General features: G+C 28.4%; 1 protein-coding gene and 2 pseudogenes across 1 annotated transcript; 1 reads left to right on the plus strand and 2 right to left on the minus strand.

Annotated features, from left to right (window-relative positions):
• Positions 1–238: 238 nt before the first annotated feature.
• On the minus strand, positions 239–1,489 carry LOC126553013 (piggyBac transposable element-derived protein 4-like). The gene is made up of 2 exons (XM_050208210.1): positions 1,285–1,489; positions 239–1,005 (listed from the first exon to the last, which is right to left on the minus strand). Exons 1-2 carry the CDS (start codon positions 1,487–1,489, stop codon positions 239–241), a joined length of 972 nt encoding a protein of 323 aa, XP_050064167.1.
• A 5,850-nt stretch (positions 1,490–7,339) lies between these two features.
• Positions 7,340–10,096, plus strand: LOC126553014 (SCAN domain-containing protein 3-like; annotated as a pseudogene).
• A 3,729-nt stretch (positions 10,097–13,825) lies between these two features.
• Positions 13,826–15,014, minus strand: LOC126553007 (uncharacterized; annotated as a pseudogene).
• Positions 15,015–27,351: the final 12,337 nt, after the last annotated feature.

Raw genomic sequence — 27,351 nt, forward strand, 5'->3', positions numbered from 1 at the left:
TTAATTTTCGATCTTGAAATAAGGTGTTCTTTCATAAGACTCATAGACAAATTTTTAGAAAAATTCTACGCCGATTCGGTGCATCATTCGGCTTTGAAAATGCATATAAACTTGAGCGTTTATTCCGGCAATATTCATTAGACTATAGAAAACCACACAAGGCCAACGTTTCGTAATTCTAGACACAGTATAAGTAGCACACATTTTATCAACAGTATCTACACCACCTTTTGTACTATTATAATCCATGATTATTTCTGGCTTTTAGTAAAATTATCAAGCTTCTTCCCTTTTCATGCATCGTAGAAAGTAATATAACAGTTTTATTTTTACGAGGAACGTAAGAAGTGAGCATTTTATCTTTTTGGAAACCAAATATACTGGAAGAAACAGCTTTGTTCTTATGGGGAAGAAACTCAGGAGGAATCTCTCTCTTGTTTTTTTTCAGTGTACCAACAAGAGTTATTTGTTTTTGCATCAAATACTCGGCTAAAGGAATGCTTGTATAGTAATTATCAGTGGTAAGATTCCTATTGGACTTTTCGATATCCGTTACCAACCTTTTTACAATTTCCATTGGTGCGTTTGAATTATCATACGGCCCTTCTGGCTGTTTACCACAATAAACTTCCAAATTTGACGTGTAAAAATATTTTGCGTCACATAAAGCATACATTTTGATACCATATTTTGCTGGTTTGCTTGGTATATATTGGATCCACTGACAACGACCACGGAATGGATGAAGCATTTCGTCTATTGTAGTAAATTCACTCATATTATAAGAAGCCCTAGAATTATTTACAAAAGAATCCAAAAATGAACGAATAGCTGACAATTTATCAAATTTACGCCTAACAGCTCTAGTTGATCGGTCATCAAATCGTAAACAACGTGTTATAAATAAAAACCGTTTGTAGCTCATAACCGCTCTAGTAATTTCGATTCCTGTCCCATCGTTGGCCCATAGTTCCAAAACATTCGCATGGTGTCCTTTTTTGATTCCTATTAGGTATAACAATCCAAAATATGCTAATAGTTCACTTCTAGATATATCCTTGCAGTCCCTGTCCCTTGAATAATTATACGTTGTTTTTTTATTATTTATAAACATATTGGTATATTTTACGATTTCGTCTACCATACCTAAATCGATTATTTTCATGAATGAATCAATTTCACATTCAATATTTTTAGAATGAGAGGTGAGACCGGAGGAAGTTTTTATTATATTATGTTTTTTAGTTTTTGAGTGCTTGGTGAACTCAGTTTTACGCCATTTACTAACCTTATCTTTTCCGGTATAATATAGTTCATCTGTGTACATTGCTTCTACTTCTTCATCCGAAATATTCTGTTCCGAATCACTGTCAAAATTATCGTAATCAATATTTTCGTCACTAAGATCACTGTCACTATCAAAATCTTCAAATGTATCTCCTACTTCTTCGTCTGATAATTCTTGTAACATACGCGCAATATCGTCCATAATGAGGCGAAAAAAGCAATACACGAAAATAAATAAAAAGAAAAATATAAAATATGTTATAAAATTATAAAATAATATTATTACGACCAGGCGCGAGACGTATTTCGTGCGATCGGACGGAGTTGACTGAAATATACATCAATAATAATTTGAAAAATACGTAAAATTAGATAACAATTATTAAGTGTTTATAACATATACGTCATTGTGGAATAGGAAAAATCCCAGTATTAATCGGGATACGTAGATAAAAGTTATGTCGATAAATCTATAATTGTCGTACAAAATGCGCATACGCGCCTGCTGAAAGGTTAAAGATTCTTACACTACAACCGATAACGGGAAACGTGCTTCTTCCGCAAACACTGCTATCAAAGCTAAAAAAGCACGTTTATTTCTTGTACAGTCTCCCGGCTTTATCGAAATTTCGTCTTCTGCAAATAGAAAAGTCGTATGGTATTACGCAAAAAATATCGAAAACATTCAAAACTATATTGAATTTTTTAATTCGATTAAATCAGAATTAGTCGAGTTACTAAAATCACAAGCGTCTAAACATCCAATCAAGTTTAATTTAAAGCTGGAAGCTACATACAATATTCCGAATGTTGATAATTCAAAAGAGAACCGTTCATTTAAGACCTCGGCTAGACCGATTTTTGCCGAAACTGGTGTACGGGAAATTGTTGAAGAAGGCATAATAAAATTAATGGCTGAGCAAGATGAATATTCTAGCAAGGGAAGTGGTTATACGCTACAGTGTATTGACGGAATATTATTAGGTGTTTATCAATATACGCCTATGAGCGCATCGTCTTATATTCCGTTACCTGATTTCATTGAAAGAAAAAAAGCTGTAATCAACCCGCAAAACTCAGACCAACAGTGCTTCAAGTGGGCAATTTTAGCAAAACACGTTACGGGTTCAAATAAACAACGTATAGAAAATTATACAACGCACGAAGAAAAATATAATTTTTCCGGTATCACGTTCCCGACAAAATTACATCAGGTTAACATTTTCGAAAAAATAATCTTAACGTAACTGTCAATGTTTACGGACTCGAAAAACATTTCCAACCACTGCAAAAATTTCCAAATATGAAGTGTTTCCATTGAAGGTGGTAGATGAAGAAAAAACAGATCATTTCGACTTGTTACTAATAACCGATGATGAAAATTCTCATTTTACCTACATCTCTAATTTTTCCCAACTTGTGCGATCACAGAAACCCGACATAATGGACGTGCTGTATTTTGTAAACGGTGCTTTACATCGTTCGAACCTCTAAATATTAATAAATATGAATTAAATGAACGCATACGATTTGAAGAACACAAGTTAATATGCGGAACACACAAACCAATTTTACCTCGAATGCCTACCCCCGGATCGATGTTAGAATTCGACGCATGGAAAAAAACTCAACGACATCCGATAGTTATATATGCTAATTTTGAAGCACTACTAAGAAAATCCGATGAAAAATGTGGGAACAATACAAAAGCTATTCAAAAACACGAGGCCATGATTTATGGTTTTATGGTTAAAGCAAATAACGACGTTTCCGCAGAACTGCTTGAACAATTTAATATTCCAACTTCACCTATAATTTTTTGTGGTAATGAAGATAATCAGAATGTGGGTAAACTTTTTGTGAAAAGTATCGTTGAAATAGTTGAAAACATTGAAAAATTACTACAAACCAACATACCAATAACTTTTACTACAGAACAACAACAAGCACATAATTTATGTAAGACATGTAATTTATGTAAAAACGGTTTCTCTGTGGGAAACCATAAAGTTGCTGATCACTGTCACTTATCGGGTAAATTTCGACAAACATTGTGTAATACCAGGGCCTGGACACTCGGCCGCCATTTTGTTGGAGGACAAATTGTTATCACAGCTGTAAACAACATTTCAAGACGCTGTTTTGTTCTGTGATAACAATTCACAACGTGTTTTCAGCATTTTGAAAATTCTGATTTCTACGATCATTTTATTCCGAGTGCTAATTACGAATTTGTGTACCTAATTTTATTTTATTAGTCTATTGTATTTAATCAGTTTAAACAATGGTGCTTTTGTGTATTGTTAAAAACTGTGTTAACTCCAAAAGGAAGACAAAACAAAGTGACTGTCATTTGCATAGGTTCCCAAATGATATATCACGGTAAGTGTACCTAATATTTTTGATGTAATTAGGATGTAAGTCAAAATTAATTATATTTTACGATTTCAGTTGTAATCAATGGTTAACAAACTGCAAATTATTTGATCTTCGCGGAAAGTCGGAAGATTTTATTTATAAAAATTATCGAATATGTAGTAAACATTTTAATGCTAATTCATTTAGTAATCCTAAAAAGACAAGATTATTACCAACAGCAACACCTACAGAATTTGGTGAGTTAATTTATAATGTTTGATTGTCATTTATCATATTTCATCAATATATTAAATTGTTTTATTTCTTTAGATTTTACTGGAATAGAGATTGAGCTGCCTTTGGTTGATACTGTTGAGGTGTCCATTGAAGATAATACTTCTCTTGTTGAACCAAGATATTCGAGTACTCCTTCAAAATCAGATGTTTCAGAAAGTTCAACATCTACTCAAACTACCCAGCTGCTATCTGTCAATACGCCTAGGAAACGTCTATTAAAAACTAAGGTAAATGAACTTGAAAAAAGTGCAGAATATTGGAGGAAAATGTCAACTTAATGTCCAACAAATTTTCACAAGTAATGAATTCCAAAGATCATTTTTATGAAGTATGTGATATACATTTACCACCTAATCTTTCAATGATCGTCAAAAGTTATTGTAGAATGGCTTCTAGATATCCTCAAGGATTTCGTTATACTAATCAACTAAAACAATTAGCCTTAACAATTTATTTCTTTGGGCCCATGGCATATAGGTTCTTAAAAAATATTTTGCAATTACCTAGCCCACGAACTCTACGAAGAGTCACTGAGAAACTAGATATTATGCCTGGGTTAAATGATATTATATTCAATTCTATTGAAATAAAGATGAAGAATCTTAAAGATGATGCAAAGGATTGCGTTCTTTGCGTTGATGAAATGTCCATAAAAACTAATCTTTTTTATAACTTGTCAAAAGATTATATTATTGGATTTAATAACTCATATGATCAAAAAACTTATGAACCGGCAAAACATGTCTTGTGCTTTATGATTAGAAGTCTGAACTATAGATGGAAACAACCGGTTGCATACTATTTCATAAATAATAGTTGTACTGGAATTACATTACAAAATACAATTTTTGCTGTTATCTCTAAACTCCAGAGTATTGGCATTAATATTAGAGTTTTCACTACCGATCAAGGACCAAATTTTTATAGTTTTTCTAACAAGATGCATGTGTCAAGTCAACGTCCTTTTTTCTTTGTGAATGGAAAAAAATATATTATGTATTTGATGTTCCACACTTGCTAAAGTCAACAAGAAATAATTTTTACAAGTATAAATTCCAATTGTCTAATGACCTAACGGACAAAAAACACCTCAACGATTTTTATAAGGCTGACCATGGTCTAAACCGCTGTGCACCAAGTTAACTGTTGCTCATATTTATCCTGGACCATTTCAGAAAATGAAAGTCTGCTATGCAGCACAGGTTTTCAGTGCAACAGTAGCTGCAGGTATGCGTAATTGCATTATGAATGGTACCTTATCTTCTACTGCAAATACTACAGTCAATTTTATAGATGACATGGACAAATTATTTGATCTATTGAATTCGAAGCCAAAAGACGGTAGTAAAGATTTTAACCGTCCATTTAAAACACTCACAAACAAAGAACATTTATTGAAGATGTTTAACATTTTTGAATAATGCAAGTTGTGGAGACAAAGATTATAGATGGAAAACTGAACTAATAGATGTTACTCAGCGCATGAAATTTTTGAATGGATGGAAAATCACAATAAACTCACTTCTACAACTTTGGGAAGATGTTCAAACACCGCAGTATGCATTATGCACTTACAGACTCTGTCAAGATTGTCTTGAGAATCTTTTTGGTAATTTCAGAAATCAAAATGGAAACAATGTTAATCCAACGCCAATTCAATTTCTTTGGGCATTCAAGAAGCTATTTTTTCTAAATTACTTTAAGCATTCTGAAGGGTCCAACTGCTTAGAAGATTTGGATGAAATTCTTACTAACCTTGGAGATACTACTTCTCCATTAAGTAATGCTGTACTGTTTCTTGAAAAGTCACCATTTAACTACAGTTATTTAAAAATAGGAACTACAGACTACAGGGAATTAGATTTAACACCAAGAAATGCTCTTATTTATGTTTGTGGTTATTTATTAAAAAATGCCTTGACAAACATACCTGTGAAGTTTGTCTAAGTTTTTCCAAAAGCCAGGACTATTTAGATGAATCATTTCTATTCACCCATTTGAAGGCGTACCAAAATGATCAACCCACAAACTTTGGGAACTTAAATGTACCATCAGATTCATTTTTTAATTATATTAATGAACTTGATAATATATTTATAACAAATTTTCCCACACTGGCTATAGAAGACAATGTATTAATGAAATTAAAGAATTTAATGGATAATGTGCCATTTACTCATCCATGTTCTAATTTCAAACTTGATTTTTTAAACAGCCTTTACCTAAGTTTAAGGATTTTTCATGCTATCAAAAAATTAACAGAGATTTACTATCAGCTCCTAGGAAACATAGGAAACTAGATATTTTGTCTCACCTATAATTTGTAATTTGTTTTAAACCCTACTATTTTTATAATGTGATACTGTTTAATGGCAACATTGAATTTAATAACTTGTTATAATACCTATTTTATTATTATTATTTTTTTTTATATACAATACTGTAAAATTTACTATTTACCGACAATATTGTGTTTCAACAATTTATTTTAAACCTACTATGTTTATTGTTTATTTGTATGATATGTAAGATATACTGTTTAATGACAGTATTGAATGTTAATAACTTGTTATATTACCTATTTTATTTATTTTTTTGTACAATACTGTATAATTTACTGTTTAATGACAATATAGTGAATTAATATTTATTTTAACCTACTTTATTTCTATGTGCATGGGTGCCCATAAGTAACATTTTAGGGGGGTCAAAATAAAAAATTCTCAAATGTAAGGTAATAAAGATAATAGTAAATATTATTGAGCTTATTGTTTATGTGCAAAATTTACTATTTAATGACAAAATTAGTATTTTGAAATAAAATTATCATAAAATGATGCATCATAGTTTTTTTTCTCATGAAAGGTCACACTGATTTGTCCTCCAAAAATATGGCGTCGTTGATTTGATTATTATCCTATGTTACTCATGTATTTTATTATCAGTGTCCATTCTGATTGTTTTATTCTGTGGTAATACCTGCAACCTCAAGCTTCAAACACCAAATTTTGTACCATGTTTTTTTCACAATTTATCGAATTTATCGAATTTCAGTTATTATCCAAGCTGCACATTCCATAAAAAAAAAAATGTACACGAGTTAAACACATTACAGTCACACTGGTTATATTTGTTGTCACCACGGTTCTATATCTACAACCGTGGTTGTCACTTATCAGTTATCGGCTAACAGTCATAGTTGACAGTTATCATATCGCTGTTTAAATGTTTGTGGCACGATGTAGAAAAGATAACCTAACCTATCTTCTCTACATCGTTGTTTGTGGCAATCACAATATTCCCTCTCTATGGTTATTAGGTTAAGATTTAAGATTTGAGTGACGACTGAAGAGTGTACCTAGAATTTAAATTTTAATTGCAAATAACGATTATCGCAATGTCTACGACCAACTATTTTGATATTTTTAAACCTAAAAATGGAGAAAAAACAAACCTCAATGTGATAAAACCGAAGGTAGGAACTACTGCGAGTGTGACTACAGTCACCGAAATTACTACAAACTCTAATTTGGATCTTGGTGATTTAGTGTCTGGTCCTGTAAGACCTATTTTAGAGGTAAGATATGTGACATTAAAACTCGTAGTTCACTATTACTATAAGTAATCAGTATAATCCTAAAATGCTTATTGCTTATGAATCTATGATCTGGTTTTTTTAACTTGCACAATGACTTATATTTACTCTTTTCTTGCAATTTTGCTTACTGCTTTGTGATACTTAGGTTTACCCAAAAACTAAGCATGGTAATCAGAATCGCTCATTTTCTGCTGCTTATTTTAATGAATTTAAATGGCTCGAATATAGTGTTCAAAAAAATGCTGTTTTCTGTTTTGTATGCCGTAATTTTTCCCGTGATTCTGGTTATACCGAAGAGACTTTTGTTCGAACTGGATTTTCAAATTGGAAAAAAGCAAGTTTACTAATTATTAGTTATTACTTAACTACTTAAGTAAATTATTAATCGAAAGCATTTATTTTTACCATTGAATGCTACAAATTACAATGCAACATTATTATTTATTATGTACAATTTCAACATTTATTATGTAATTATGTTTAGTTATCTACAAAATTAAAAATGCATTCATCAAGCAAAATACATTTGAATTGCCTAACACAAATGACGTCCTATGAGTCAACTATAAAAGAAGGTTCTATAATGAGTAAAATGTCTTCAGTTCATCAAAAACAAGTTGATAAAAATTGTACCTACTTATCATATTTAATTGATATTCTACTGCATTTAGCAAAACAAGGGCTGGCTTTTCGAGGTCATTCTGAAACTATTGAATCTCAAAATCAAGGTAATTAAAAGTTAATAGTAAAATATAATTTATAAAATGGCTAATTTATTTAAAGTTAAAGTACAATTTACTTATTAACTTTTTTCAGGTAATTTTAAAGAGTTATGTGTTTTATTTTCAAACACTCACAAGAATTTTCTGAAATATATAATCAAAAGATTAATCTTACAAGTTGGAAAATTCAAGAAGAAATTATATCAATATGTGCTGACCAAGTAAAAAACCATATTATCAAAGAGATAGATAACATAGGATTTTTTGCTTTGATGTGTGACGAAGCCCGGTATGTTTAAATTATACATTATATAATAATTAATAGGTATATAATTACTATTCATTTTAAAGGAAGTAATAGAAAACATTATTATATACTAATAGTTATATATTTTAACTTTGATTTTTGAAGGTGTTATAAAGAGGAACAACTTTCAATTTGTGTTAGATACACTGTGAAATTACAAGCGTATGAATGATTTTTAGGATTTGTGAATGTATCATCAGGCCAGGTTGCAGATCATATTGTCTCTTCTATCATCAGTTATTTTAAATCTAACAAAGTCGATTTGAAAACTTTAAATATAATTGCCCAATCATATGATGGGGCAAGTGTGATGTCGGGTTGCTTAGGAGGAGTTCAAGCTAAAATTAAACAGTTGTATCCTTGTGCTATCTATACGCACTGCATGGCGCATCGGTTAAACCTTGTTGTAGTGGACATGTGTAAAAATATAAAGGTGAAAATAATTTGATTAAAAATTATAATGTATTATTATGTTGAAATCAAAAATATTTATTTTAGAGTGCTCGTACTACATTCAATGTATTAGAAGCAATATATGTACACTTTTCACGACCCTCAAACAACAAAAAGTTATGTGATATTCAAATGCAAATGGGCTTAAAGAAAGGAACTGTACTAAGAATCTGTGACACAAGATGGGTGTGCCGTTATAAAAATTGTCAAGCTATGTTATTAAACTTTAAAGTATTATTGAATTTTTTACAATTGAAGTTGATGAAAATAATGACAAATGCTACTCAAGCATTAGGTAACGCTATAAAATACCTTTTTTTTAAATATTAAAATTTAACTTTCCACTATGTTTTTCAGGTATATTAACTTCAATTCAAAAACCAGAATTTTTATTTTAATTACTATTTTAAAAACTGTTTTGGGTATTATAAATGTCTTGAGCAACAAACTGCAAAGTAAATCTGCTACTCTTGGAAACTCTTCTTATGTTGTTAAAAGTATTATCACTACTTTTGAAAATATGAGATCTGACAGTGAATTTACAGAAATATGGCTAACAATTACAAAATTAGCAAATGAAAATAATGTTGAGTTATCCACTAAATGTATGTTTTGAGAAGAATATCTTGGTTAAAATCTGTTTTATTAAAAATTACTGTTTATATTTCTTTTACAAGGTTACAAACGTAAACGCAAAGAGCCTAATGCTCTTAAAGAATATGTTGTAACAACTACTACTGGACAAGAGTGTGATGATGAGCAAACGGATACATCAGTTAAGGTATTTTGGAGAAGAACAGCATATATGGCAGTTATTGATACTACATTAGCTAATCTAAAGTATAGATTTTCAAATGATAGTTTGAAATTGGCAAACTCAATCGATAGTTTTTGTAAAATGGACTATAATAATGGGCTTTATTTCATCGAACACTACAAGGTAAATTTAAGTTAATAGTAATCTAAGTAAGTAAATAATAATTTAATATTTTTTATTTATTTAAGGATGTAACACATACATCAATTGATTTTCTGAAGTCAGAGATGCTTGTTGTCAAAAAACTGCCTGACTAGAATTAAGGAGAACTTTGATATTGATGATATCAAACAAGTGGTCACTGAAGATGTGTACCCAAATTTATATAAATTGCTACAGGTAGCTTTCACAATACCTGTTAGTTCCGCTACGTGTGAACGTTCGTTTTCTTCTATGCGTAGATTAAAAACTTGGCAGAGGACTACAATGACACAAGAGCGATTTTCAAATTTATCAATAATTAATATTGAAAGGGATTTAAGAAATAGTTTAGAGACAAAAACAATTATTGATAAATTTGGAGCAGCTCATAGTAAATAGTGTTTTATTGAATATTAACTTAATTAAAAATATTGTAATATCATAATATCATATGAATTTATTTGTGTATTTATTTATTTGTCAGTAGCCATCTGATTTATAAGCTTTTGAGGGTGCGGGGGCGAAGCCCCTGCGGGTCAGTGTGACTTATACAATTCTAGCCCCCCCCCCCCCCAAAAAATTGACCCAGTTGCGCCTATGGATATTACTAATTGTCGTTCACTGCTACTACATGTGTTGCCACGGCTCATCGTTATCGTTATTATGCGATATGCATAACAGCACGGCGGCGACTAGTCTGTATCTCTCTCCCTTTTCTTCGTCCCCAACCATTACTCGTTAGGTATTTATATTTATATTATTACGTGAATTAAGTTATCATTAGTGTTATCGTTGTCACTTGTCGTAATAATTGTTTTGTTTTAATGTCATGTGTTCAATATTTTTGTGATTATGCGGCCAACGCCCTTTTGTTATCAATTTTGTTTTTTATAGATATAATAATATGTCCGATATACAATAGTTATAGTCTTTTGTTTTTTTATGTATGTTTATGTTTAATGGTGCTATTAAAGCATTGTCGTCGTTAATCTCGTTGCCACTGCGGCATATATATATATATATCATTATTTTGTATCGACCAAGTCATTGCGACAAGAAGCGGTCAGTTGTTATTATAATAAACTATACACCGTGCCACTATTCACGTGAGTTGTTTTGTTTGTCTGGTGGTATTAATACCGTGTATTTGTCTACACTAATTCTTCGGGACTTGAGACAACGTTGGCCGATACGAGTCAATTGCCCGAGATTGGGATTGGTGCTGCATTGGGTGCGTAAGACCGCCAGCACCCACCGGGGTGTGTGAGAGGCCGCCAAGGTCTTCAAGTCTGTCCGCCGTCGGGGTCTCGTGAAGTCATCGTCCCACATCATCCACATCATCATCATCGTAATTTTAAGTTTAGAGATTAAGTATTGCCCAAGCTGTGTGAGCTCGGTGTTTGCATTGCACAAACCGATTCCGACCACCGAGACATCCCCCCTATTATAAATAAATTCATCTTCCTCTGTCCCGTGCATAAATTCAATTTCCTTAGTCCCTTAATTGTCAGTTATTTTGGTCTCCTCGTATCTACGTCGTCGTTCTTGTGTCTTGGGTTGCCTACTTCATCAGTTCTCAGGAGTCGAACATTTAGTTGCCTATGTTAAACATACCAGGCGTTATCGCCGCAGCGTAGTAAGCCCATAGGGCATAGGGCAACAACATGCTATAGTTAGGGCATTGTCTTCGGAAATGTCATTATGGCCTACTACAAGATCGGTTTTCTGTGAAAATATACAAATAAAAAATATAATCTTGGACAAAGAACTATGTGAATATGTGGATCACTAATTTGTTTATATTCATCTCTAAAGAAGTTTAGTATTATATCTAAAATAAAGTCGTTTTTATAACACAAAATACTCGTTTTCCTATTATTTTTTTATGCAAAACAATTTCTAATCTTCGTGATTTTCTAAGGTATTTAACCAGCAAAATTGAATTTTATATTCTGATATGTATGGTGTTCACATAATTTTACATAATAATATTTTGTGAAATTAAATTCTAATATTACCAGTGACCCAACCAAAAGCAATTATGTCAGGTTTTTTAATTTAATTGTACAAACATTAATTTCACTTACCTTGTTTTTTACAAGTGCAGCAATATTTCCTTTATTTTTTCTGCTTTTACTCGGAAAACATTTTGATTTTTTACCCATACGCCAATTTTTCGTATTATCCATTGTTAAAAATATTTGAAAACAGGTAGGTAAAAAAAAATCACAATATGTTCCAAAAATTGCTATCAAAAAATAATAACTGTGGTGTAAGGAGTAAGGACTAGGTTTATGACTGACTAAATGTGAATTTGCAGTTTTGTGGTGTATTATAGAAAAACATTATTATTATTGGACTAATATTATAATATGATAATTATCGTAAATATTGTTTCTTGGTAAATGATCGGCATCCGGTCGACGCGCAACGATCCGGGTAAACGTCGCGTAATTGGTTATCGGAATTTGGCGTTCTCGCACTCGCAGGCACATGTCAGGTTCAGTTATATTAGGAAAAAGTATTCAGTTACTTTTCGTGTAAAAACATACTTCGGCTGCGACAAAATTGTGAGACTTAGGTTAGTGTGATTTTAATTCTGTAAAAATCCTAAAAAATTAACACCTCCTCTAAAGAACGGACGAAGAGTTTTTTATAAATATTAATTTATTCAATACATATGATTGAACGAAAATGTTGTAAAAACTGAAATCTGTATGATATTATAATACTATCAAAAGTTAAAACTTAAAAAAATACTCCGACGGTTCTACAGAGGATATGTTAAGAAATGTTATTATTTTTACAGCATTAAAATCGAACCATCCGAAGTCTCACAATTTTGTTATAGCGGAACTTCTAAAAACGATTTTTTTTAATCAACTGGAACCACCTTAATGTTGAATTTATTTTCATATTTGTAATTAATTATTTTAATTCCTAAAACATTTTAGCAAGTTTATCAGAAGCTAGATCAAAATCAATTAAAGCAGTACATTTATACTACCTATAATTATTATTATTAATATAATTAATTAATTAATTAATTAATTATTATTTGATTAATTATATCATGATACTTATTTAATTATTGCTTGATAATTTGTAATATAATTTTTCTTAAACATTTCATGTTGATTTTTTTTCAGATTCAATCAGGAAATCAGTAAAATATAACGGTAGGGTGGAGTCACCACCTATGGCCAGTACGCGTATTTTGCAAATGTAGGTACACTCAGAACCGGGTTCCTCTGATTGGTCCAATTTGAATTGCCGCTATTATTATTATTATTAATTATTTATTATTAATTATTATTTTATTATCACCATTAATGATAAAACGTTTTACGAATACGGCTTCAATAACAATTATTACTTAATACTTAATAGCCTACTAGTTACTACTTACTAGTTACTAGTATAGTAGTATTATTTACGAACTAATTAACTTATACCTATTATAATATAAGAAGATAAACAGAGAACATCATGTGAAATTATGTAGGTACAGAGATAGGTATTTACAATTTTTTATCTGGTAATGTTTAATTAATAATTTTATTTATAATATTATAATATTATTACTAACATTTAATTTTTTCACATCGTAGTCAATTTATATAGTCTCATTATCCCAAGAAAAATGAGCCTATTATTACAATGGAATACAATAACAATATACATAATATTATATTATATACCCACGTTAAAAGTTCATATAAATTATTAAAAATACAAAACTTGTTATTAGTCTTTTATTTTATTTTCAAATAAAAAACTATAAGTATAGTCAAGTAGGTGAATGAAACTGAAATATATATTGAATATTTATTAAATTTGTTTGTCTAATGACATTTAGCGTTTGCTTGATTATTAGTAAAACTTTGTACTAAGTTATGTTTGCGTTTAACCACTTTTTTTTTTATTTTTATTCAAAAGAAAATTTCTTCCTGCAGTACTCTTTTCTGTAGGTGGTCTACCAGCACCAATCCGATGATTACCTTTATATGTTCCTTTTCTTCTAGCCACAGATGTTGGTTGTACTCGAATATTTCTTCCTCATTTAGAACTAATAATTTTACCAAACAATTACCTAACATACTATATAATTTTTTTCATAAAACATTAATCTTACCTGAAGAATTATTTATTATAAAATCTACAGCTTGAGATGTTGTATCAATGTTTTTAATTTTTTTTGTAAAAGCTGATAATATTTTATTGATGTTTCAGATACATCTTGTTGTAGTAATTCACCAAGTCTATTAATTGAATTAGTAAAATCTTCCCATTTCTCTGTGAATTTGTCATTTAATGACTGATTATTATTATTTTGAGATATTGAAAGTCTAATATTTGGATCGTTTTCAATATCATCATCTTGTAAGTTATTTGAAAAATTATTGTAACATAACTGCAAGTTTATTTTTTCTGTAGTTGTCTTCAAATTTTTTTTTCCATAATGGAAGTTTGTGGTGTTGGCAACTCATTCAGATCCTATAAAGTAGTGTTTGAAAAAATTAATATTAAAATAAATTAAAAATATAAAATGAAGTACCTCAAAAAATTGTTTTGGAGGGCAATCTTTGATTCCCAGAGCTAAAAGGCAAGTTTATACCTTTCATTTGAATCAGTTACTGGGCTATTTGGAAATTCAATATCATAATAAACCCTCCCTGTTTGCCACTGTAACAACTACACCATCCAATAATGGTATTTACATCATAAGTCTTTTTGCTATCTTTAGAGCTTGGAACTTTGTATAAAAATTCATCTATCTGTAATATAGAATTCGGGTCAACTGATTTCATTTTTGTCAGTTGTAATTCATAGTCTCTTTGATTCTTCCTATTAACGATACAAACGATTAATAAAGTATTTATACCAAATTATTGAAATAAACTCAACCAACGCAACAACATTGTATGCTTTAGTACGTTCTAAAATAATTTCTTTCAGAATTCTAATTGTTGCCTCTGAATAATTGTTGGTTTGATTATTACGAGTTATAAGATTTTCATTTCTATAACTCATTGACCATTCCTGACTTCTTTTTAATTTTCATTAAAGCGATCTTTGAATAATTGATTTCCTTCTAAATGATTAATTTCATTAACTACATTTTGAAAATCTTCATGGTTCTTAGCATATACAGCCTAAAAATTGAATTCTTTAATATAAATATAAATTATAAATAATTATTAAATACTTTTCTAAAAAGTTGCATCAACTGTTGCCTGTTAACAGGTAATATATTAACTAGAAGACATCAACCATCGCCATTCGGCTTGTAAAAAATGAAATATACAGAGAATCTGAGTGGTTTGAGGCCAAATTTCTTGAATTGCCTTTTTTTCAGCCATGGAACGTCTGTCATCATAATTTTTGGAAACTAAATTATGTAAGAAGAAAAAATGTTTCAGAAGGTGTGTATAAAAAAAAAATTATCACAACATTTTAAATATTTAATGATTTTATTCATAGTTTTTTAAACCTACTATAAATCATAATTAAAAATTAGTAACCTACCCTATGAGTGATATCAATAAGGGCTAATTCTTTAAGTATATAAATAACTTTTTTTTTCACTAATATAGTTTTAAAGAATTAGTTAAAGTTAAACCATATAATAAATTTTGAGAAAAAAAGTTTTTTGTTATAATATTATATAGGTCCCTTGTACCTACCTAGTTAAAGAGTTAGTTTTTATTCTCTACCTTTTAGTTATCATGCTATAAGTGTTTTTAAATATGATAAAATCTGATTGAAGATATATTTTAATTCATTATACATTAATACATAATATGTTATTTTCAATTTATTTATTGTTGAATAATGTACTCAATTATAATTTATAATTTATAAATTTAGATTATAACAACATATAAGATTTTTTAATTTTTAAACATATTTTATATTTATATGCCTAGTAAAATAAATGATTAAGTGGAATAAAAAATTGAGATAAGTGTATAATAAATAACTGGTATTATTTAGTATAAATATGTACATATTAGAATAAATATGTATAAAATAAATAATGTTGCTTAGAATATACAATAAATAATTAATTACCGTTAATCCATTGAAACATAAGGGAAAATTATCCATTAGCATTTTAAATCCCTTTTCATAGGCCATAGCCGTTTGTCGCTTATGAACTAAAACCCCAATTGGCACTGCACCTCCCTTTGTAGCTGTTAAAGAACAGTAATAGATGCCATGGACACATCACAGCTAGAAGTTGAATCCATAAATATGATTTCAGAACTATTTTTCAGTTGTTGTGCTCTTTCATTTAATGGTGTTACAACAAGGACTACCCATGGATCTGTTTTATCTATTACAACATGTATGCCTATAAAGTTTATAAATATTGACTAGAAATTAGAAAGTATAAACTACTTAAGTTTGATGAATTATAATTCATAAAATGCCTAGTATATATATTACCTTAAGTAGTATTATTATCTTATTTTTTTATTATTTGAACAACACTAATGAATTAATATATTAAACAGTCGACATTATATTATAAAAAATATGTTTCATTAGTCTTGTAATGAAAATGTTCAATATATTTGTATGTTTCAAAGTAGTTTAGTAGGTACTTTTTAAACATGTATGTAAATTAATATTTTTTTATATAATAATATTATCTACAGATAGTATTAAAAATGCAACGCATTTGAAAAAAAATATTGAGTAATAATCTCTTCAGGTACTATTTATAAAATAAAAAAGTATACAAATCATTTATGGATAATTTTTTTCATAGAAACTGACTTTAAAAATATAATTTAAAAAAGAACCATTAATCTAATATAATATTTCCATGTGTTTAAATTCCTTATTTAAATACCAAATAAAATAAGATAAACCTATTACACGTTACATATTATAGTATATAAATATTAAATATATTATAATATGTAAAATACATTTTCAAAATATGTTATAAATAAATAATGTGAGACAATGTTATTATACTATCTAGTTATGATACTGAGCCATTTTTATATATTCAAGAATAATAGGTACCTTGGTTTAAATAATCTGGGATTTTTTCTTCTAATCTCTCAAAAGGTTCCTTAAACTTCCATAGTTTTTCTTCCCAAATATTTATGCCACAGTCTATATATAGTCCAAGGTCTTGGGTTCAATGTACCATTAGCCAATGAAACTACATAATTTGGAAGAGTACGAAGTCTAGATATATTCTGTTTCATTGCTTGACTAGGAGAAAGTCCATCAGCAAAATATTTTAGAAAAACAGATTTTACTTCTGGATCAATAAATAATCGCTTTAAAAGCATCAGTACTACCACAGTTAGGGATATGAAAAGGATTAATTTTAATAACAGTGTTTAGAGGAGGGTCTCTTTTTAAGTATTATCATTTTTCTTCGATCCTTTTGTCACAATTTTTATCAAAATATCAATAAATGCATCACATTTTTGGTTTTTTTTACTGTTTTCCACTTTTCTATGTGAACTAAAACTGCACACCCATTTGTTATGCATTACAAACCTATAAAAGTCAATACATTGTATAATGTATGATGACATAAAATAAAAAAATAGGCACTATGAATTTTTTACTTTTAGCCCTTCAAATTAGATTTTCATATCCCATTAGACAAAATAAGAAAAATAGTTTAGAAAAGTGAAAGATTTGACTTTTGAAGTAATTTCACTACTCCAAAGATGATGACAAACAAAAAAAAAATATAATTTAAAATAGTATTCATTCATCATTCCACTCAGGATGAATAATTTAATATTATAGTGATTTTTTTTTACCTATAGGTATTAGGTACTTATAGGAAATAAATTAATTTCAACACTCAAATTGTTATATCCTTACTTAACTATATACTAATTACTAGGTAATAAAAATTACAACTTCAATTGAATTGAAATAAATTATACTTTTAATTTCATAAATAAAATATACTTACTGAATTTTATTTCCTTTATTCAACCTATTACCTTGTATCCAATAACTATCATCAAATTTTCCAAATTCCCTAATAAAACTTTTAGCATCATCTTTATCATCCATATATGTACGTAATGTCAATACATTTTTAGAAGATAGACATTCCGAGACAATTAACATAAATGTGGAGCCTTCAAAATACTCTAATAATGATTTTGTGTATAATATGTCCTATTCAATACATAATATGACAGTATGACAATTATACATTTATACATTTAGGTAGTAAAATATTTGAATTACCATTATTACTAGTTTAACAATTTGTAGGATTCTTCGTTATTTATAAATACTTACTACCTATATAAAATTGGTTGTAATGTTGTATAACAAATAGGTAATAATAAGTATTAATTACAAATTAATTACAATATATAAGAAAAAAAGCGTAACGTTAAAAGTACCTAGTAAGACCACAGATATATCTGTGAGTAAGACGTACTTATTATCATTAATCGTGTAGATAAAAGTAATCTAAATATATCTTATAAATAATTAAAATTATTATTATTATTGTTATTATTATAATAGGTATAAGTTAATTAGTTCGTAAATAATATCATTAATGGTGATAATAAAATAATAATTAATAATAATAATAATAATAGCGGCAATTCAAATTGGACCAATCAGAGGAACCCGGTTCTGAGTGTACCTACATTTGCAAAATACGCCGCCGGGTTACCGGACTCGCGTATTATTATTATATGCTCCCGGCCCGTACACGTATGTTATAATTTTTTAAAACTACATATTCAGCAATGTTAAAATATACATACCTATCTTACACACCTATCTATTAGTTTTTATATATTATAATATAAGTTAATTTTAATTTAAAAGGTTTCCAAAGGATAATTTGCTTCTTAAAGTGTGGTCGAATAAATGTAGAAGAAATGATGCATGGAATCCTAGTAAATCATTTATATGTTCTGATCACTTTAAGCAAGATGATTATGTTAGAGACTTAAAATCTGAACTGTTGGGGTATGCTCCAAGAGTAAAATTTTAAAACCTGATGCTACACCTACACTTAATTTACCTGATGGCTATGACAAGTGTGTTTCAGAGTCTGGTATTCAGCATCAAAAACGAATAGAGACTAAATTAGTTAGACAGGTAAATATTGTTTTTTTTTTTTTAAACTTAATTTTTTGCTTTTACTTTAACTATACAATCTGTACCTGTGAGAAGGTACTATAAGAGTACGAGCTAAACACATTACAATAAAACTATATAATTCAAATATTCTATAGTACCATGTCATGTGTATATTTCATATCTGATATTCTTTGCCTTAAGTTATCATCACATTACAGACTTGTATCTTTATTCCTTTTAGATTCTGAACGAAGTGATGAATGTATTGATTTTACAATGATGTGTGTTTTTTTTTTTTATTTTTTTTTTTTTTATTTTTGTGTCTGTCACCACGTTTTGGAGCAGTAAAAGTGCTCCGATTTTAAAAAGTGGACCCTGTTTCGGATAGGAAAGTGAATGTAGTTTGTACTTTGGGGGGTCAAAAGTAAAAATTTCCAATAGTTTTCAAAAGCGCCGGGAAAAACCAAAAAAAAATGACGGAAAAACGGGAATTTTAACGCAAAACCAGTTTTCGACCAAATCGATTTTTTTTTATGGTTGTAATTCAAAAACTAATCACTGAAAATACTTGAAATTTTCACCAAATGTTAATGTCAGTGGTATCCGTATATAGTTAAATTTTCAAAAAATTTTGACTTTTTTTGAGTTATTTATAGACCACTAAAATTTTCGATTTTTTTGAGAAATTTTTTTAAAGTGTCGATAAAAAATTTTTGGATGACCAAAAAGTTTTGAAAATTTAATACAAGGTTCCTTATGAGTTGTTTTTAATGTAGTTAAAAAAAATTAAAAATCGTTAGTCACAATTTTTTTTTATAAGCGTTTATAGTTCAAATTTTTACGAAATCTGTCGAAAACGCGAAAATTTGCAAGTAATTTTGAAATTGAAAAATCATAAAATTTTTTTCTTTTATAACTAAGTTTTGAAAATTTGGTACAAGGTTCTCCATACATTTTTCTTCAATTATCTGTAAAAAAAACTCTACCGGATTCAGACAAAAAATTTTTATGAGTGTTTGAAATTTAAATTTTTACAAAACCGCGCTAAATAACGGTTTAGCCTCAAACGATTTTTGATATTTGTTATTATTCAAAAAGTATAAGTCGTAGATACTTGAAAATTTTACCAGTTATTTAGATTGGCATTTTATTTACTTGATTTAATTTTCAAAATATTTTGAGTTTTTTTGAGCTATTTATAGACAACTGAAATTTTCAATTTTTCTGAAAAAATTTTTTTGAAGGGTCGATAAAATTTTTTTGGCCCTATCAAAATACTTGAAAATTTTATACAAAGTTCTTCATATGTTATTCTTATAGTGATTAAAAAATTATAAGAATACATAGGCACAATTTTTTTTTATTAGCATTTGAAGTTCAAATTTTGACGAAAATTCGTCAAAAGCATGAATATTTGCAAATTATTTGAAGTTGAAAAATCATAAATTTTTTTGTATTTATAACTAAGGATTAAAAATACAACACTAAGTTTTCCATTAGTTTACCTTCAAGTATCTAAGCATCATTATAGGAAAAATTTTAAGTGCGTTTGAATTTTAAATATTTGTTATTATTCAAAAAGTATAAGTCGTAGATACTTGAAAATTTTATCAGTTATTAAGACTAGCGTTTTCTTTACGTGATTTAATTTACGTATACAAAGTTCTTCGTATGTTATTCTTATAGTGATTAAAAAATTATAAGAAGACATAGGCACAATTTTTTTTTATTAGCATTTGAAGTTCAAATATTGACAAAAATTCGTCAAAACCATGAATATTTGCAAATTATTTTGTAGGTATATTTCATAAAATTTTTTGTATAAGTAGCTAAGAGTTGAAAATTTAATACAAGGTTTTTCATAAGTTTAACTTACAATTATTATAAAAGAACTTAAATTTTGTTGGATTCAGGCCATTAAAACATAAACCACCTTTTTCACCAACCACTAGAAATTATATCCTAGGGCCTAGGCTGACAAATCATCTTCGTTCAGAATCGTTTTTCGTATACAATGATAACCATCATTGGATTCAAATTTAACACTCCTATAATATATAATAATGATCCATACGGCACCTAATGTACAGCAGAGCGGTACTCACTTCCCGCTTTTTTTTACTTATTCATTGATATTATTTATTAAATTTTTTATTTTAGGCGCATAATGAGATTATCACTTTGGCTCTAAATGATAATGAACCATCTTCTACTCAACATTCAGAATGTGACCTAGAGTCAACTCAATCATTGGGCTTGTCACAACCTCAAGATTATGAACATCTTTACAATAAGCTACTTCTAGAACACGAAAACTGTTACCATTAAAAAATCTGAAGTTGACTACAAAAAATTAATGAAATCTATGGTTTCAAGTCAGGGATTTAGAGAAAAATTTAAAAGTAACAAATTTAATTTTAAAAAATACAGAAAAAAATAATGCAAGACAAATACAATTATTATCAAAAAATAAAACGCGAGACATTGATATACAAGCCAGAAAATATTTGTCATCAATATTCTCTAAAATCAGTTGGACTTGATTATGAAAAAAACACGTGTTCATTGGTCAAGAGATGAAATTTGAAAATGAGGCATTTTTCTCTTATATTTTAGCAAACGTGCCTATGTTTATGTCAAGGATGAACTAAAATATCCACTATTTATGTTAAATTATAATAATTTTAATTTATTTTAACAATAATTATCCTATAAGTTTATATCATTGACAAATTTTGAATATTTTATAATTAAAAACCAAAATGTTATTTACCATTTTACATTTGTTTTTATTTACAAATATACTATTTTACTGTATCCAAACATTTCTGATTTTAATATAAACAATAGGCAGCGCATTTTGGGGTGGATGTTTGTCCATCGTCTCTTCAGTCCTCGGATAGGATGTAGTTTTTTTGTAGTTTTTTGTATTTTTTTTAGTTTTTTAGTTTGTCAATAAAATTTTACTGTAAAGGTGTCGATTTGAATGCAAATCTAAACAATTCTGACGGACGAGGAGATCTTTTTTATTATTTAATTTTTTCAATGGTTATTAAAAAAGTCGTAATTATTCGTCCGTAATTATTTAATATTACAAAATCGGTGATATCGTATGTCTTTCTTCTTTAACCTTTTATCTCGAGTACTGTTTTTGAAAATCCAAAATGACCTTTTTAAAGTACCAGCTCAAGATATTAACTTTTAATTACACTTATATTTTGAGCAAGTTTAGGGGGAGAAAGTGTTAACAGAATAAAAAAGAAATAAACATCATTGTAAAACCAATACTCCTCACTATTAGCCTCATCCGCTCAAATCTAAAAACGGCTTGTGGCCCATGGTCCCTCTTAATCTGGCTTGGTCTTTGTTCTTCGAGCTATACTATTCTAAAACAGTTTCCAAAAAGTTATTATTTAAAAATTTAAATTTTTTAAATCATGTGACGTATACTATGTTTTTAAAGTTTTCGGTAAATTAAAATTATACAATTTACATTTTTATCAAAAACAGCTTGTAAGTGAAATATTTTATATTATACTAGCTGACCCGACACGGCGTTGCCCGTGTGTTACTTTTCGTATGCCGTGTGTTAGTTTTTAATTTAATGTTATTGATAGTGCTAATATCACTTTGAATTCACAATTTAATCTTGTGTGTGTGTGTGTGTAACCATGTGTAAAGCAGTCTTCACTCAAGTCAATCCCTGCTATCTTTAATGACTGCCCTTGCGACTTATTTATGGCCATTGCAAAAGATACCTTAACAGGAAACTGCAATTTTTTAAATTCGAATAGATAGTTTGATGATAAAAGTGGTATACGTGGTATAAACGTTGAATATCCTTGAGCACAACCTGTAATTATTGTTACCTCAATTACATTTTTTTTTTAGTGTTTTCAAGCACAGTCTAGTATTATTACAGAGGTTAAGTGGATGAATATTTCAGAACAGCATAATTGGAGTTCCTATTTTAAGGAATAACTTATGTTCTAGAAAACCAGGAGGATTAAGTGTGTTTAGGAATTCCACAGGATAGTGAACCGAGTTAGTAAATTGGTGATTGGTAAAGTAAATAGGTCATATGGGTAATATATTTGAGTGTGATTTAAATTAGATGAGATAAGTTATTAAATGATAGTAATTGAATGTCTTGTCTACATTACTTTATTCTGCTACGATATATTGTTAGATCGATGTAAAATTATATAGATTGAAATTCCACTTACCTTCTTTGTGGATAGTTGTATTATCTTGGATTGTATAGATATCTCGGTGTCATGAGTCGATGAACATTATTAATTACGATTTAATTTACGCTTTACACAAGTTATGTAACATTTGACTCGAGTTGTAGTTTATATTCGTAGATGTTTGGTACAAATTGGAAAAAGTTGAATAAATGTTGAAATTTGGATATAGGATTTAGGATAAATATTATTAGATGCTAGGCAGTGCAAATGATTATAATATGGACAATTCAAGTTTATAAACAATAAAGCTAATATACCAATATAGGTTTGTACCCAGAAAATGGTGAACCAAAGTAAGCTTAAGAAGTTTCTCGAAAAGATATATGGGATTTGTCTGTGGGAATTGATCTTGTCCAATCCTCCTGATGTCTTCGGTATTGATGTGTTTCTTGAGTCGTTGATGTTGGTGATGTATTCTTTTACTTCAAATTTGTATGTTGCGGTGGTGAGGTTTCACACTGGTCACTTGAGTATAATATTGATGAGGTTTTACACTAGATCTTTTACACTACCTCTTATACACAATCTTTTTACACTACTACGCTCTTGTACACTACGTTCTTTTATATTACACTACGAGAATGCTGTGTGGGTGTTGTGGTTTTTATACACGTTCTCCCCACTACATCAGGTCATCTGGCGCAGTCAGGTCACTTATGTGACCCGCATGTTTATTGTGTAATTGTATGATTGGTATTTAGTTTTACATTTGATAATTGTATAATTGTTTTCTTATAATATAATGATCTTGGTATTTATTTTAATTTGGTCAATCGCTATTTCATCATTTTATTATAATGAAATTATATGACATTAGATAATAATCATGTTAATTTAGCCAATTGCTATTGGTTACTTGCATTTGGTTTCACATTTTCTAAGTACACATATAATTGGAAGTCTACTTTATACATTTATTAGAATATAACACTGTGATATTTATATATTACAATATCATTATAATGTCTACACCATACAAACATATTATGTGGTAATCATTTATAAAATATTATAATATGTTAAAGTAATTTAATCACACTGAAAAAATATGAAACATCACTAAAAAAATAACAAGGTTTTATCATAATTATTATTATGTTATCTTTATTCAGATAAAATATTAAGTTTTCGAACAAATTAAAGGTATTTTATTTTTAACTTTCTTTTATTCAATTATATTTACGAAGAATATTAAAAGAGTAAATTGTAAATATTATATATTATAATAAAATATCGTTAGAAATATCAACATCTCAGCTTATAATAGTTTTGTATATAATATCATTATTATCAGTATTAAATATTATTTTAAATTGAACGCATCCATCATAACAGTGACCTAATCTATGACGAGGAATATATTCGACAAACACTAACAGCAAAATGACCTTTGTAGTTTTTTTTTTATTTTATTTACCAATATGTCGGTGATGTGAAGAAGGGGACATTGACTGCAAAAACCAACAATTAGATAAAATCCCTAAAACAAATATTATATTCTTATTCTAATATAATTCAGTCAAACCAGTAAATAAAGATATAAATAAATATCTGGTCATAGATAACAAGTTTTATGTATATTTCAAAGTCCAACTTTTTAATTTTATTAATAGAGACATCAAATTTAACGTAGATAATGTGTAAAATGAGGAGTATGAGAAGACAATTTTCTCAAGGGTCTGTTTTTTCTAAAATGTGTCTAAATGCTTATGTTTCCTCAATACTTTTAAGTGGTTTACAATAAATGGTCTTATAATTGAATAAGTATTGATACAAATTTGAAAAATATCTTATAATATTACAATATTTACTTCCTAATTCCTTTTATAAATAAGTAACATTTACTTACTAATAGCAACACAAATATTGTAAAATCATATTTTATGTAGAAGTGTAAGTGTAAGTGTGTAACAAGTTTGTGTATTTAAATATTATATATTTATATAAAAAAATATTAATATAAAAAAAAAATAATAAGGCCCTTCTATGATACTTGACTAAATGTCCGCCTATGTAGTGGTATGCATATGACGTTCAGATGACCGAGTTTGCAATCGTACAGGCTAATATATATGTTTGCCAAACAACTAAACACGCTTACATTTTGAATTTAAACGTAACATAATAAGTCAGCTGTCGAGTACGATTACAGCAGTCATTATATAGCCAGAGCATTTTGAAATAACAACGACGGACAGTTAGCGCGAATTTTTTTTTATTATTTTTTTTTTCGACATTGCACTTCGTTTTGTTATAATAGTTAATAATAAATATTACACTCGTATTATATGGTTGCATAATGCATAGGACGTGTTAACACTCGTAGGTGGTTAAAGTTCTGAAAACAATAATATTTACATTCGTAATTTGAAAACTAAACTCTTTTGTTTGATATGATAACTAAAAAAAATGCCAATCACTTTTAAAACATTATTTCTGAATTGAGTGCGACTATCTTTCTAGTCTAATAACATAAATAGGTACTATAAAATGTAACTCGAACACTTTTAATACTTCAATAGCGCTCGCTGTTAATATCGACACTGTTTTAATTCGATTTAATATTGTGTCGTTCATCCACCATCGCAATTCGAGCCGTTAACTCATTCTTCAGTATTCTGCAACGTCCATCAGTTTAAGCCGTTAGGCATCTTTTGCATCACTGTTAATTAAGATAGACACTAGATAGTTAAATTTTAATATCACACACGATAGATGATACAACATATTCCATATACATCATAACACATGTCCATGCATTTTTGAAAAATATTTAATTTCATTTTTTTTCTCGCAAAAAGAATACACAATTGTAACCCCTTTCTAAAATAGAATTTGAATTAAACTAATTGTTTTAAACAACTTAATTACTAAGATATTTTTCCCCTTAAAGAGAGTGACAAGTAAATAAATGAGTTAAAGTTTCAATTTATGCATATTGAATTTATTTTATTTATGAACAGTCTTTCTACTTTTATTTTAATGGAACAAATAAATGCTATATAAACTACTAATAGTTAGAAATATAAATAAAAACTTTAAACTAACTAACTCAAATAATTATATTTTTAAATTTAATGTAGGTATATTTATAATGGTAAACGTTTTTTTTTATTTTTGTGTCTAAAAACATTATTTCTGATGGAAAAAATGCTCTAATCATCAACATTAATGTAGGTTTCTTAATAAAAATCATATATAGTTGTGAAAGGGTTTAAATTGAAAATTCTTTGTATTTTAAAAAATAATTTGAAAAAAAAACCTAATAAAAATACGCAATTTCATTTAAATTTTAATATTATTATTATTAAAATAGTTGTTCGATAACATTTTTTACCATAAAGTAAGCCTGTTTTCGCTTTAAATTGTGTTTTACCACAACAATAATTCATCTTTAATTTAAATTTAACTCATTTCTATAATAGTATCTACACAATGACCAGGTAGTCTTACTGTATACCAAAAAAATTTACCTACTTATTCCCTTTTTTTAATACAAATCAAATAAATATTAATATCGTATTAATATTGAAAAGTTGGTATTTTATTTACTTTAGGTAGGAACGTGCATTACTTACTTGCGTTTCTCGGTGCTTTTTTGATATTGTCACCACTATAGTGTTAAACTTATAATAATAAATAAATGAAATTAACTTTTTGAGTTAAACGTTTTAACGTTTGACGTCGTCTGATTATTATAATAGTATTAAAATACTATACTTTGTCTTTTTTTGTCTTTTTGTTTTAGCAAAAATGGGTTTTAGAGGAGGTGTGGCATTATGGCACAATTATTTAAAAATAAAATAGTTCAATGACACTTTTCTAAATTCGTCTGAATATATTTCTCTCCTCAGACGCTCATACTATTATTTAAATGACAAAAGTCATTAACGTATTCGTTCCAAAAACGGTGAGATGCTTACGTTTGCCAGTCACGTATTATTATATTATATAATATTGTTTACACGATGACGTAGTGTACTCGTGTACTCAACCGCTGTGCAGGTTTTTTATTACTT

Source organism: Aphis gossypii, unplaced genomic scaffold (assembly GCF_020184175.1).
Source record: "Aphis gossypii isolate Hap1 unplaced genomic scaffold, ASM2018417v2 Contig00040, whole genome shotgun sequence".
NCBI lineage: Eukaryota > Metazoa > Arthropoda > Insecta > Hemiptera > Aphididae > Aphis > Aphis gossypii.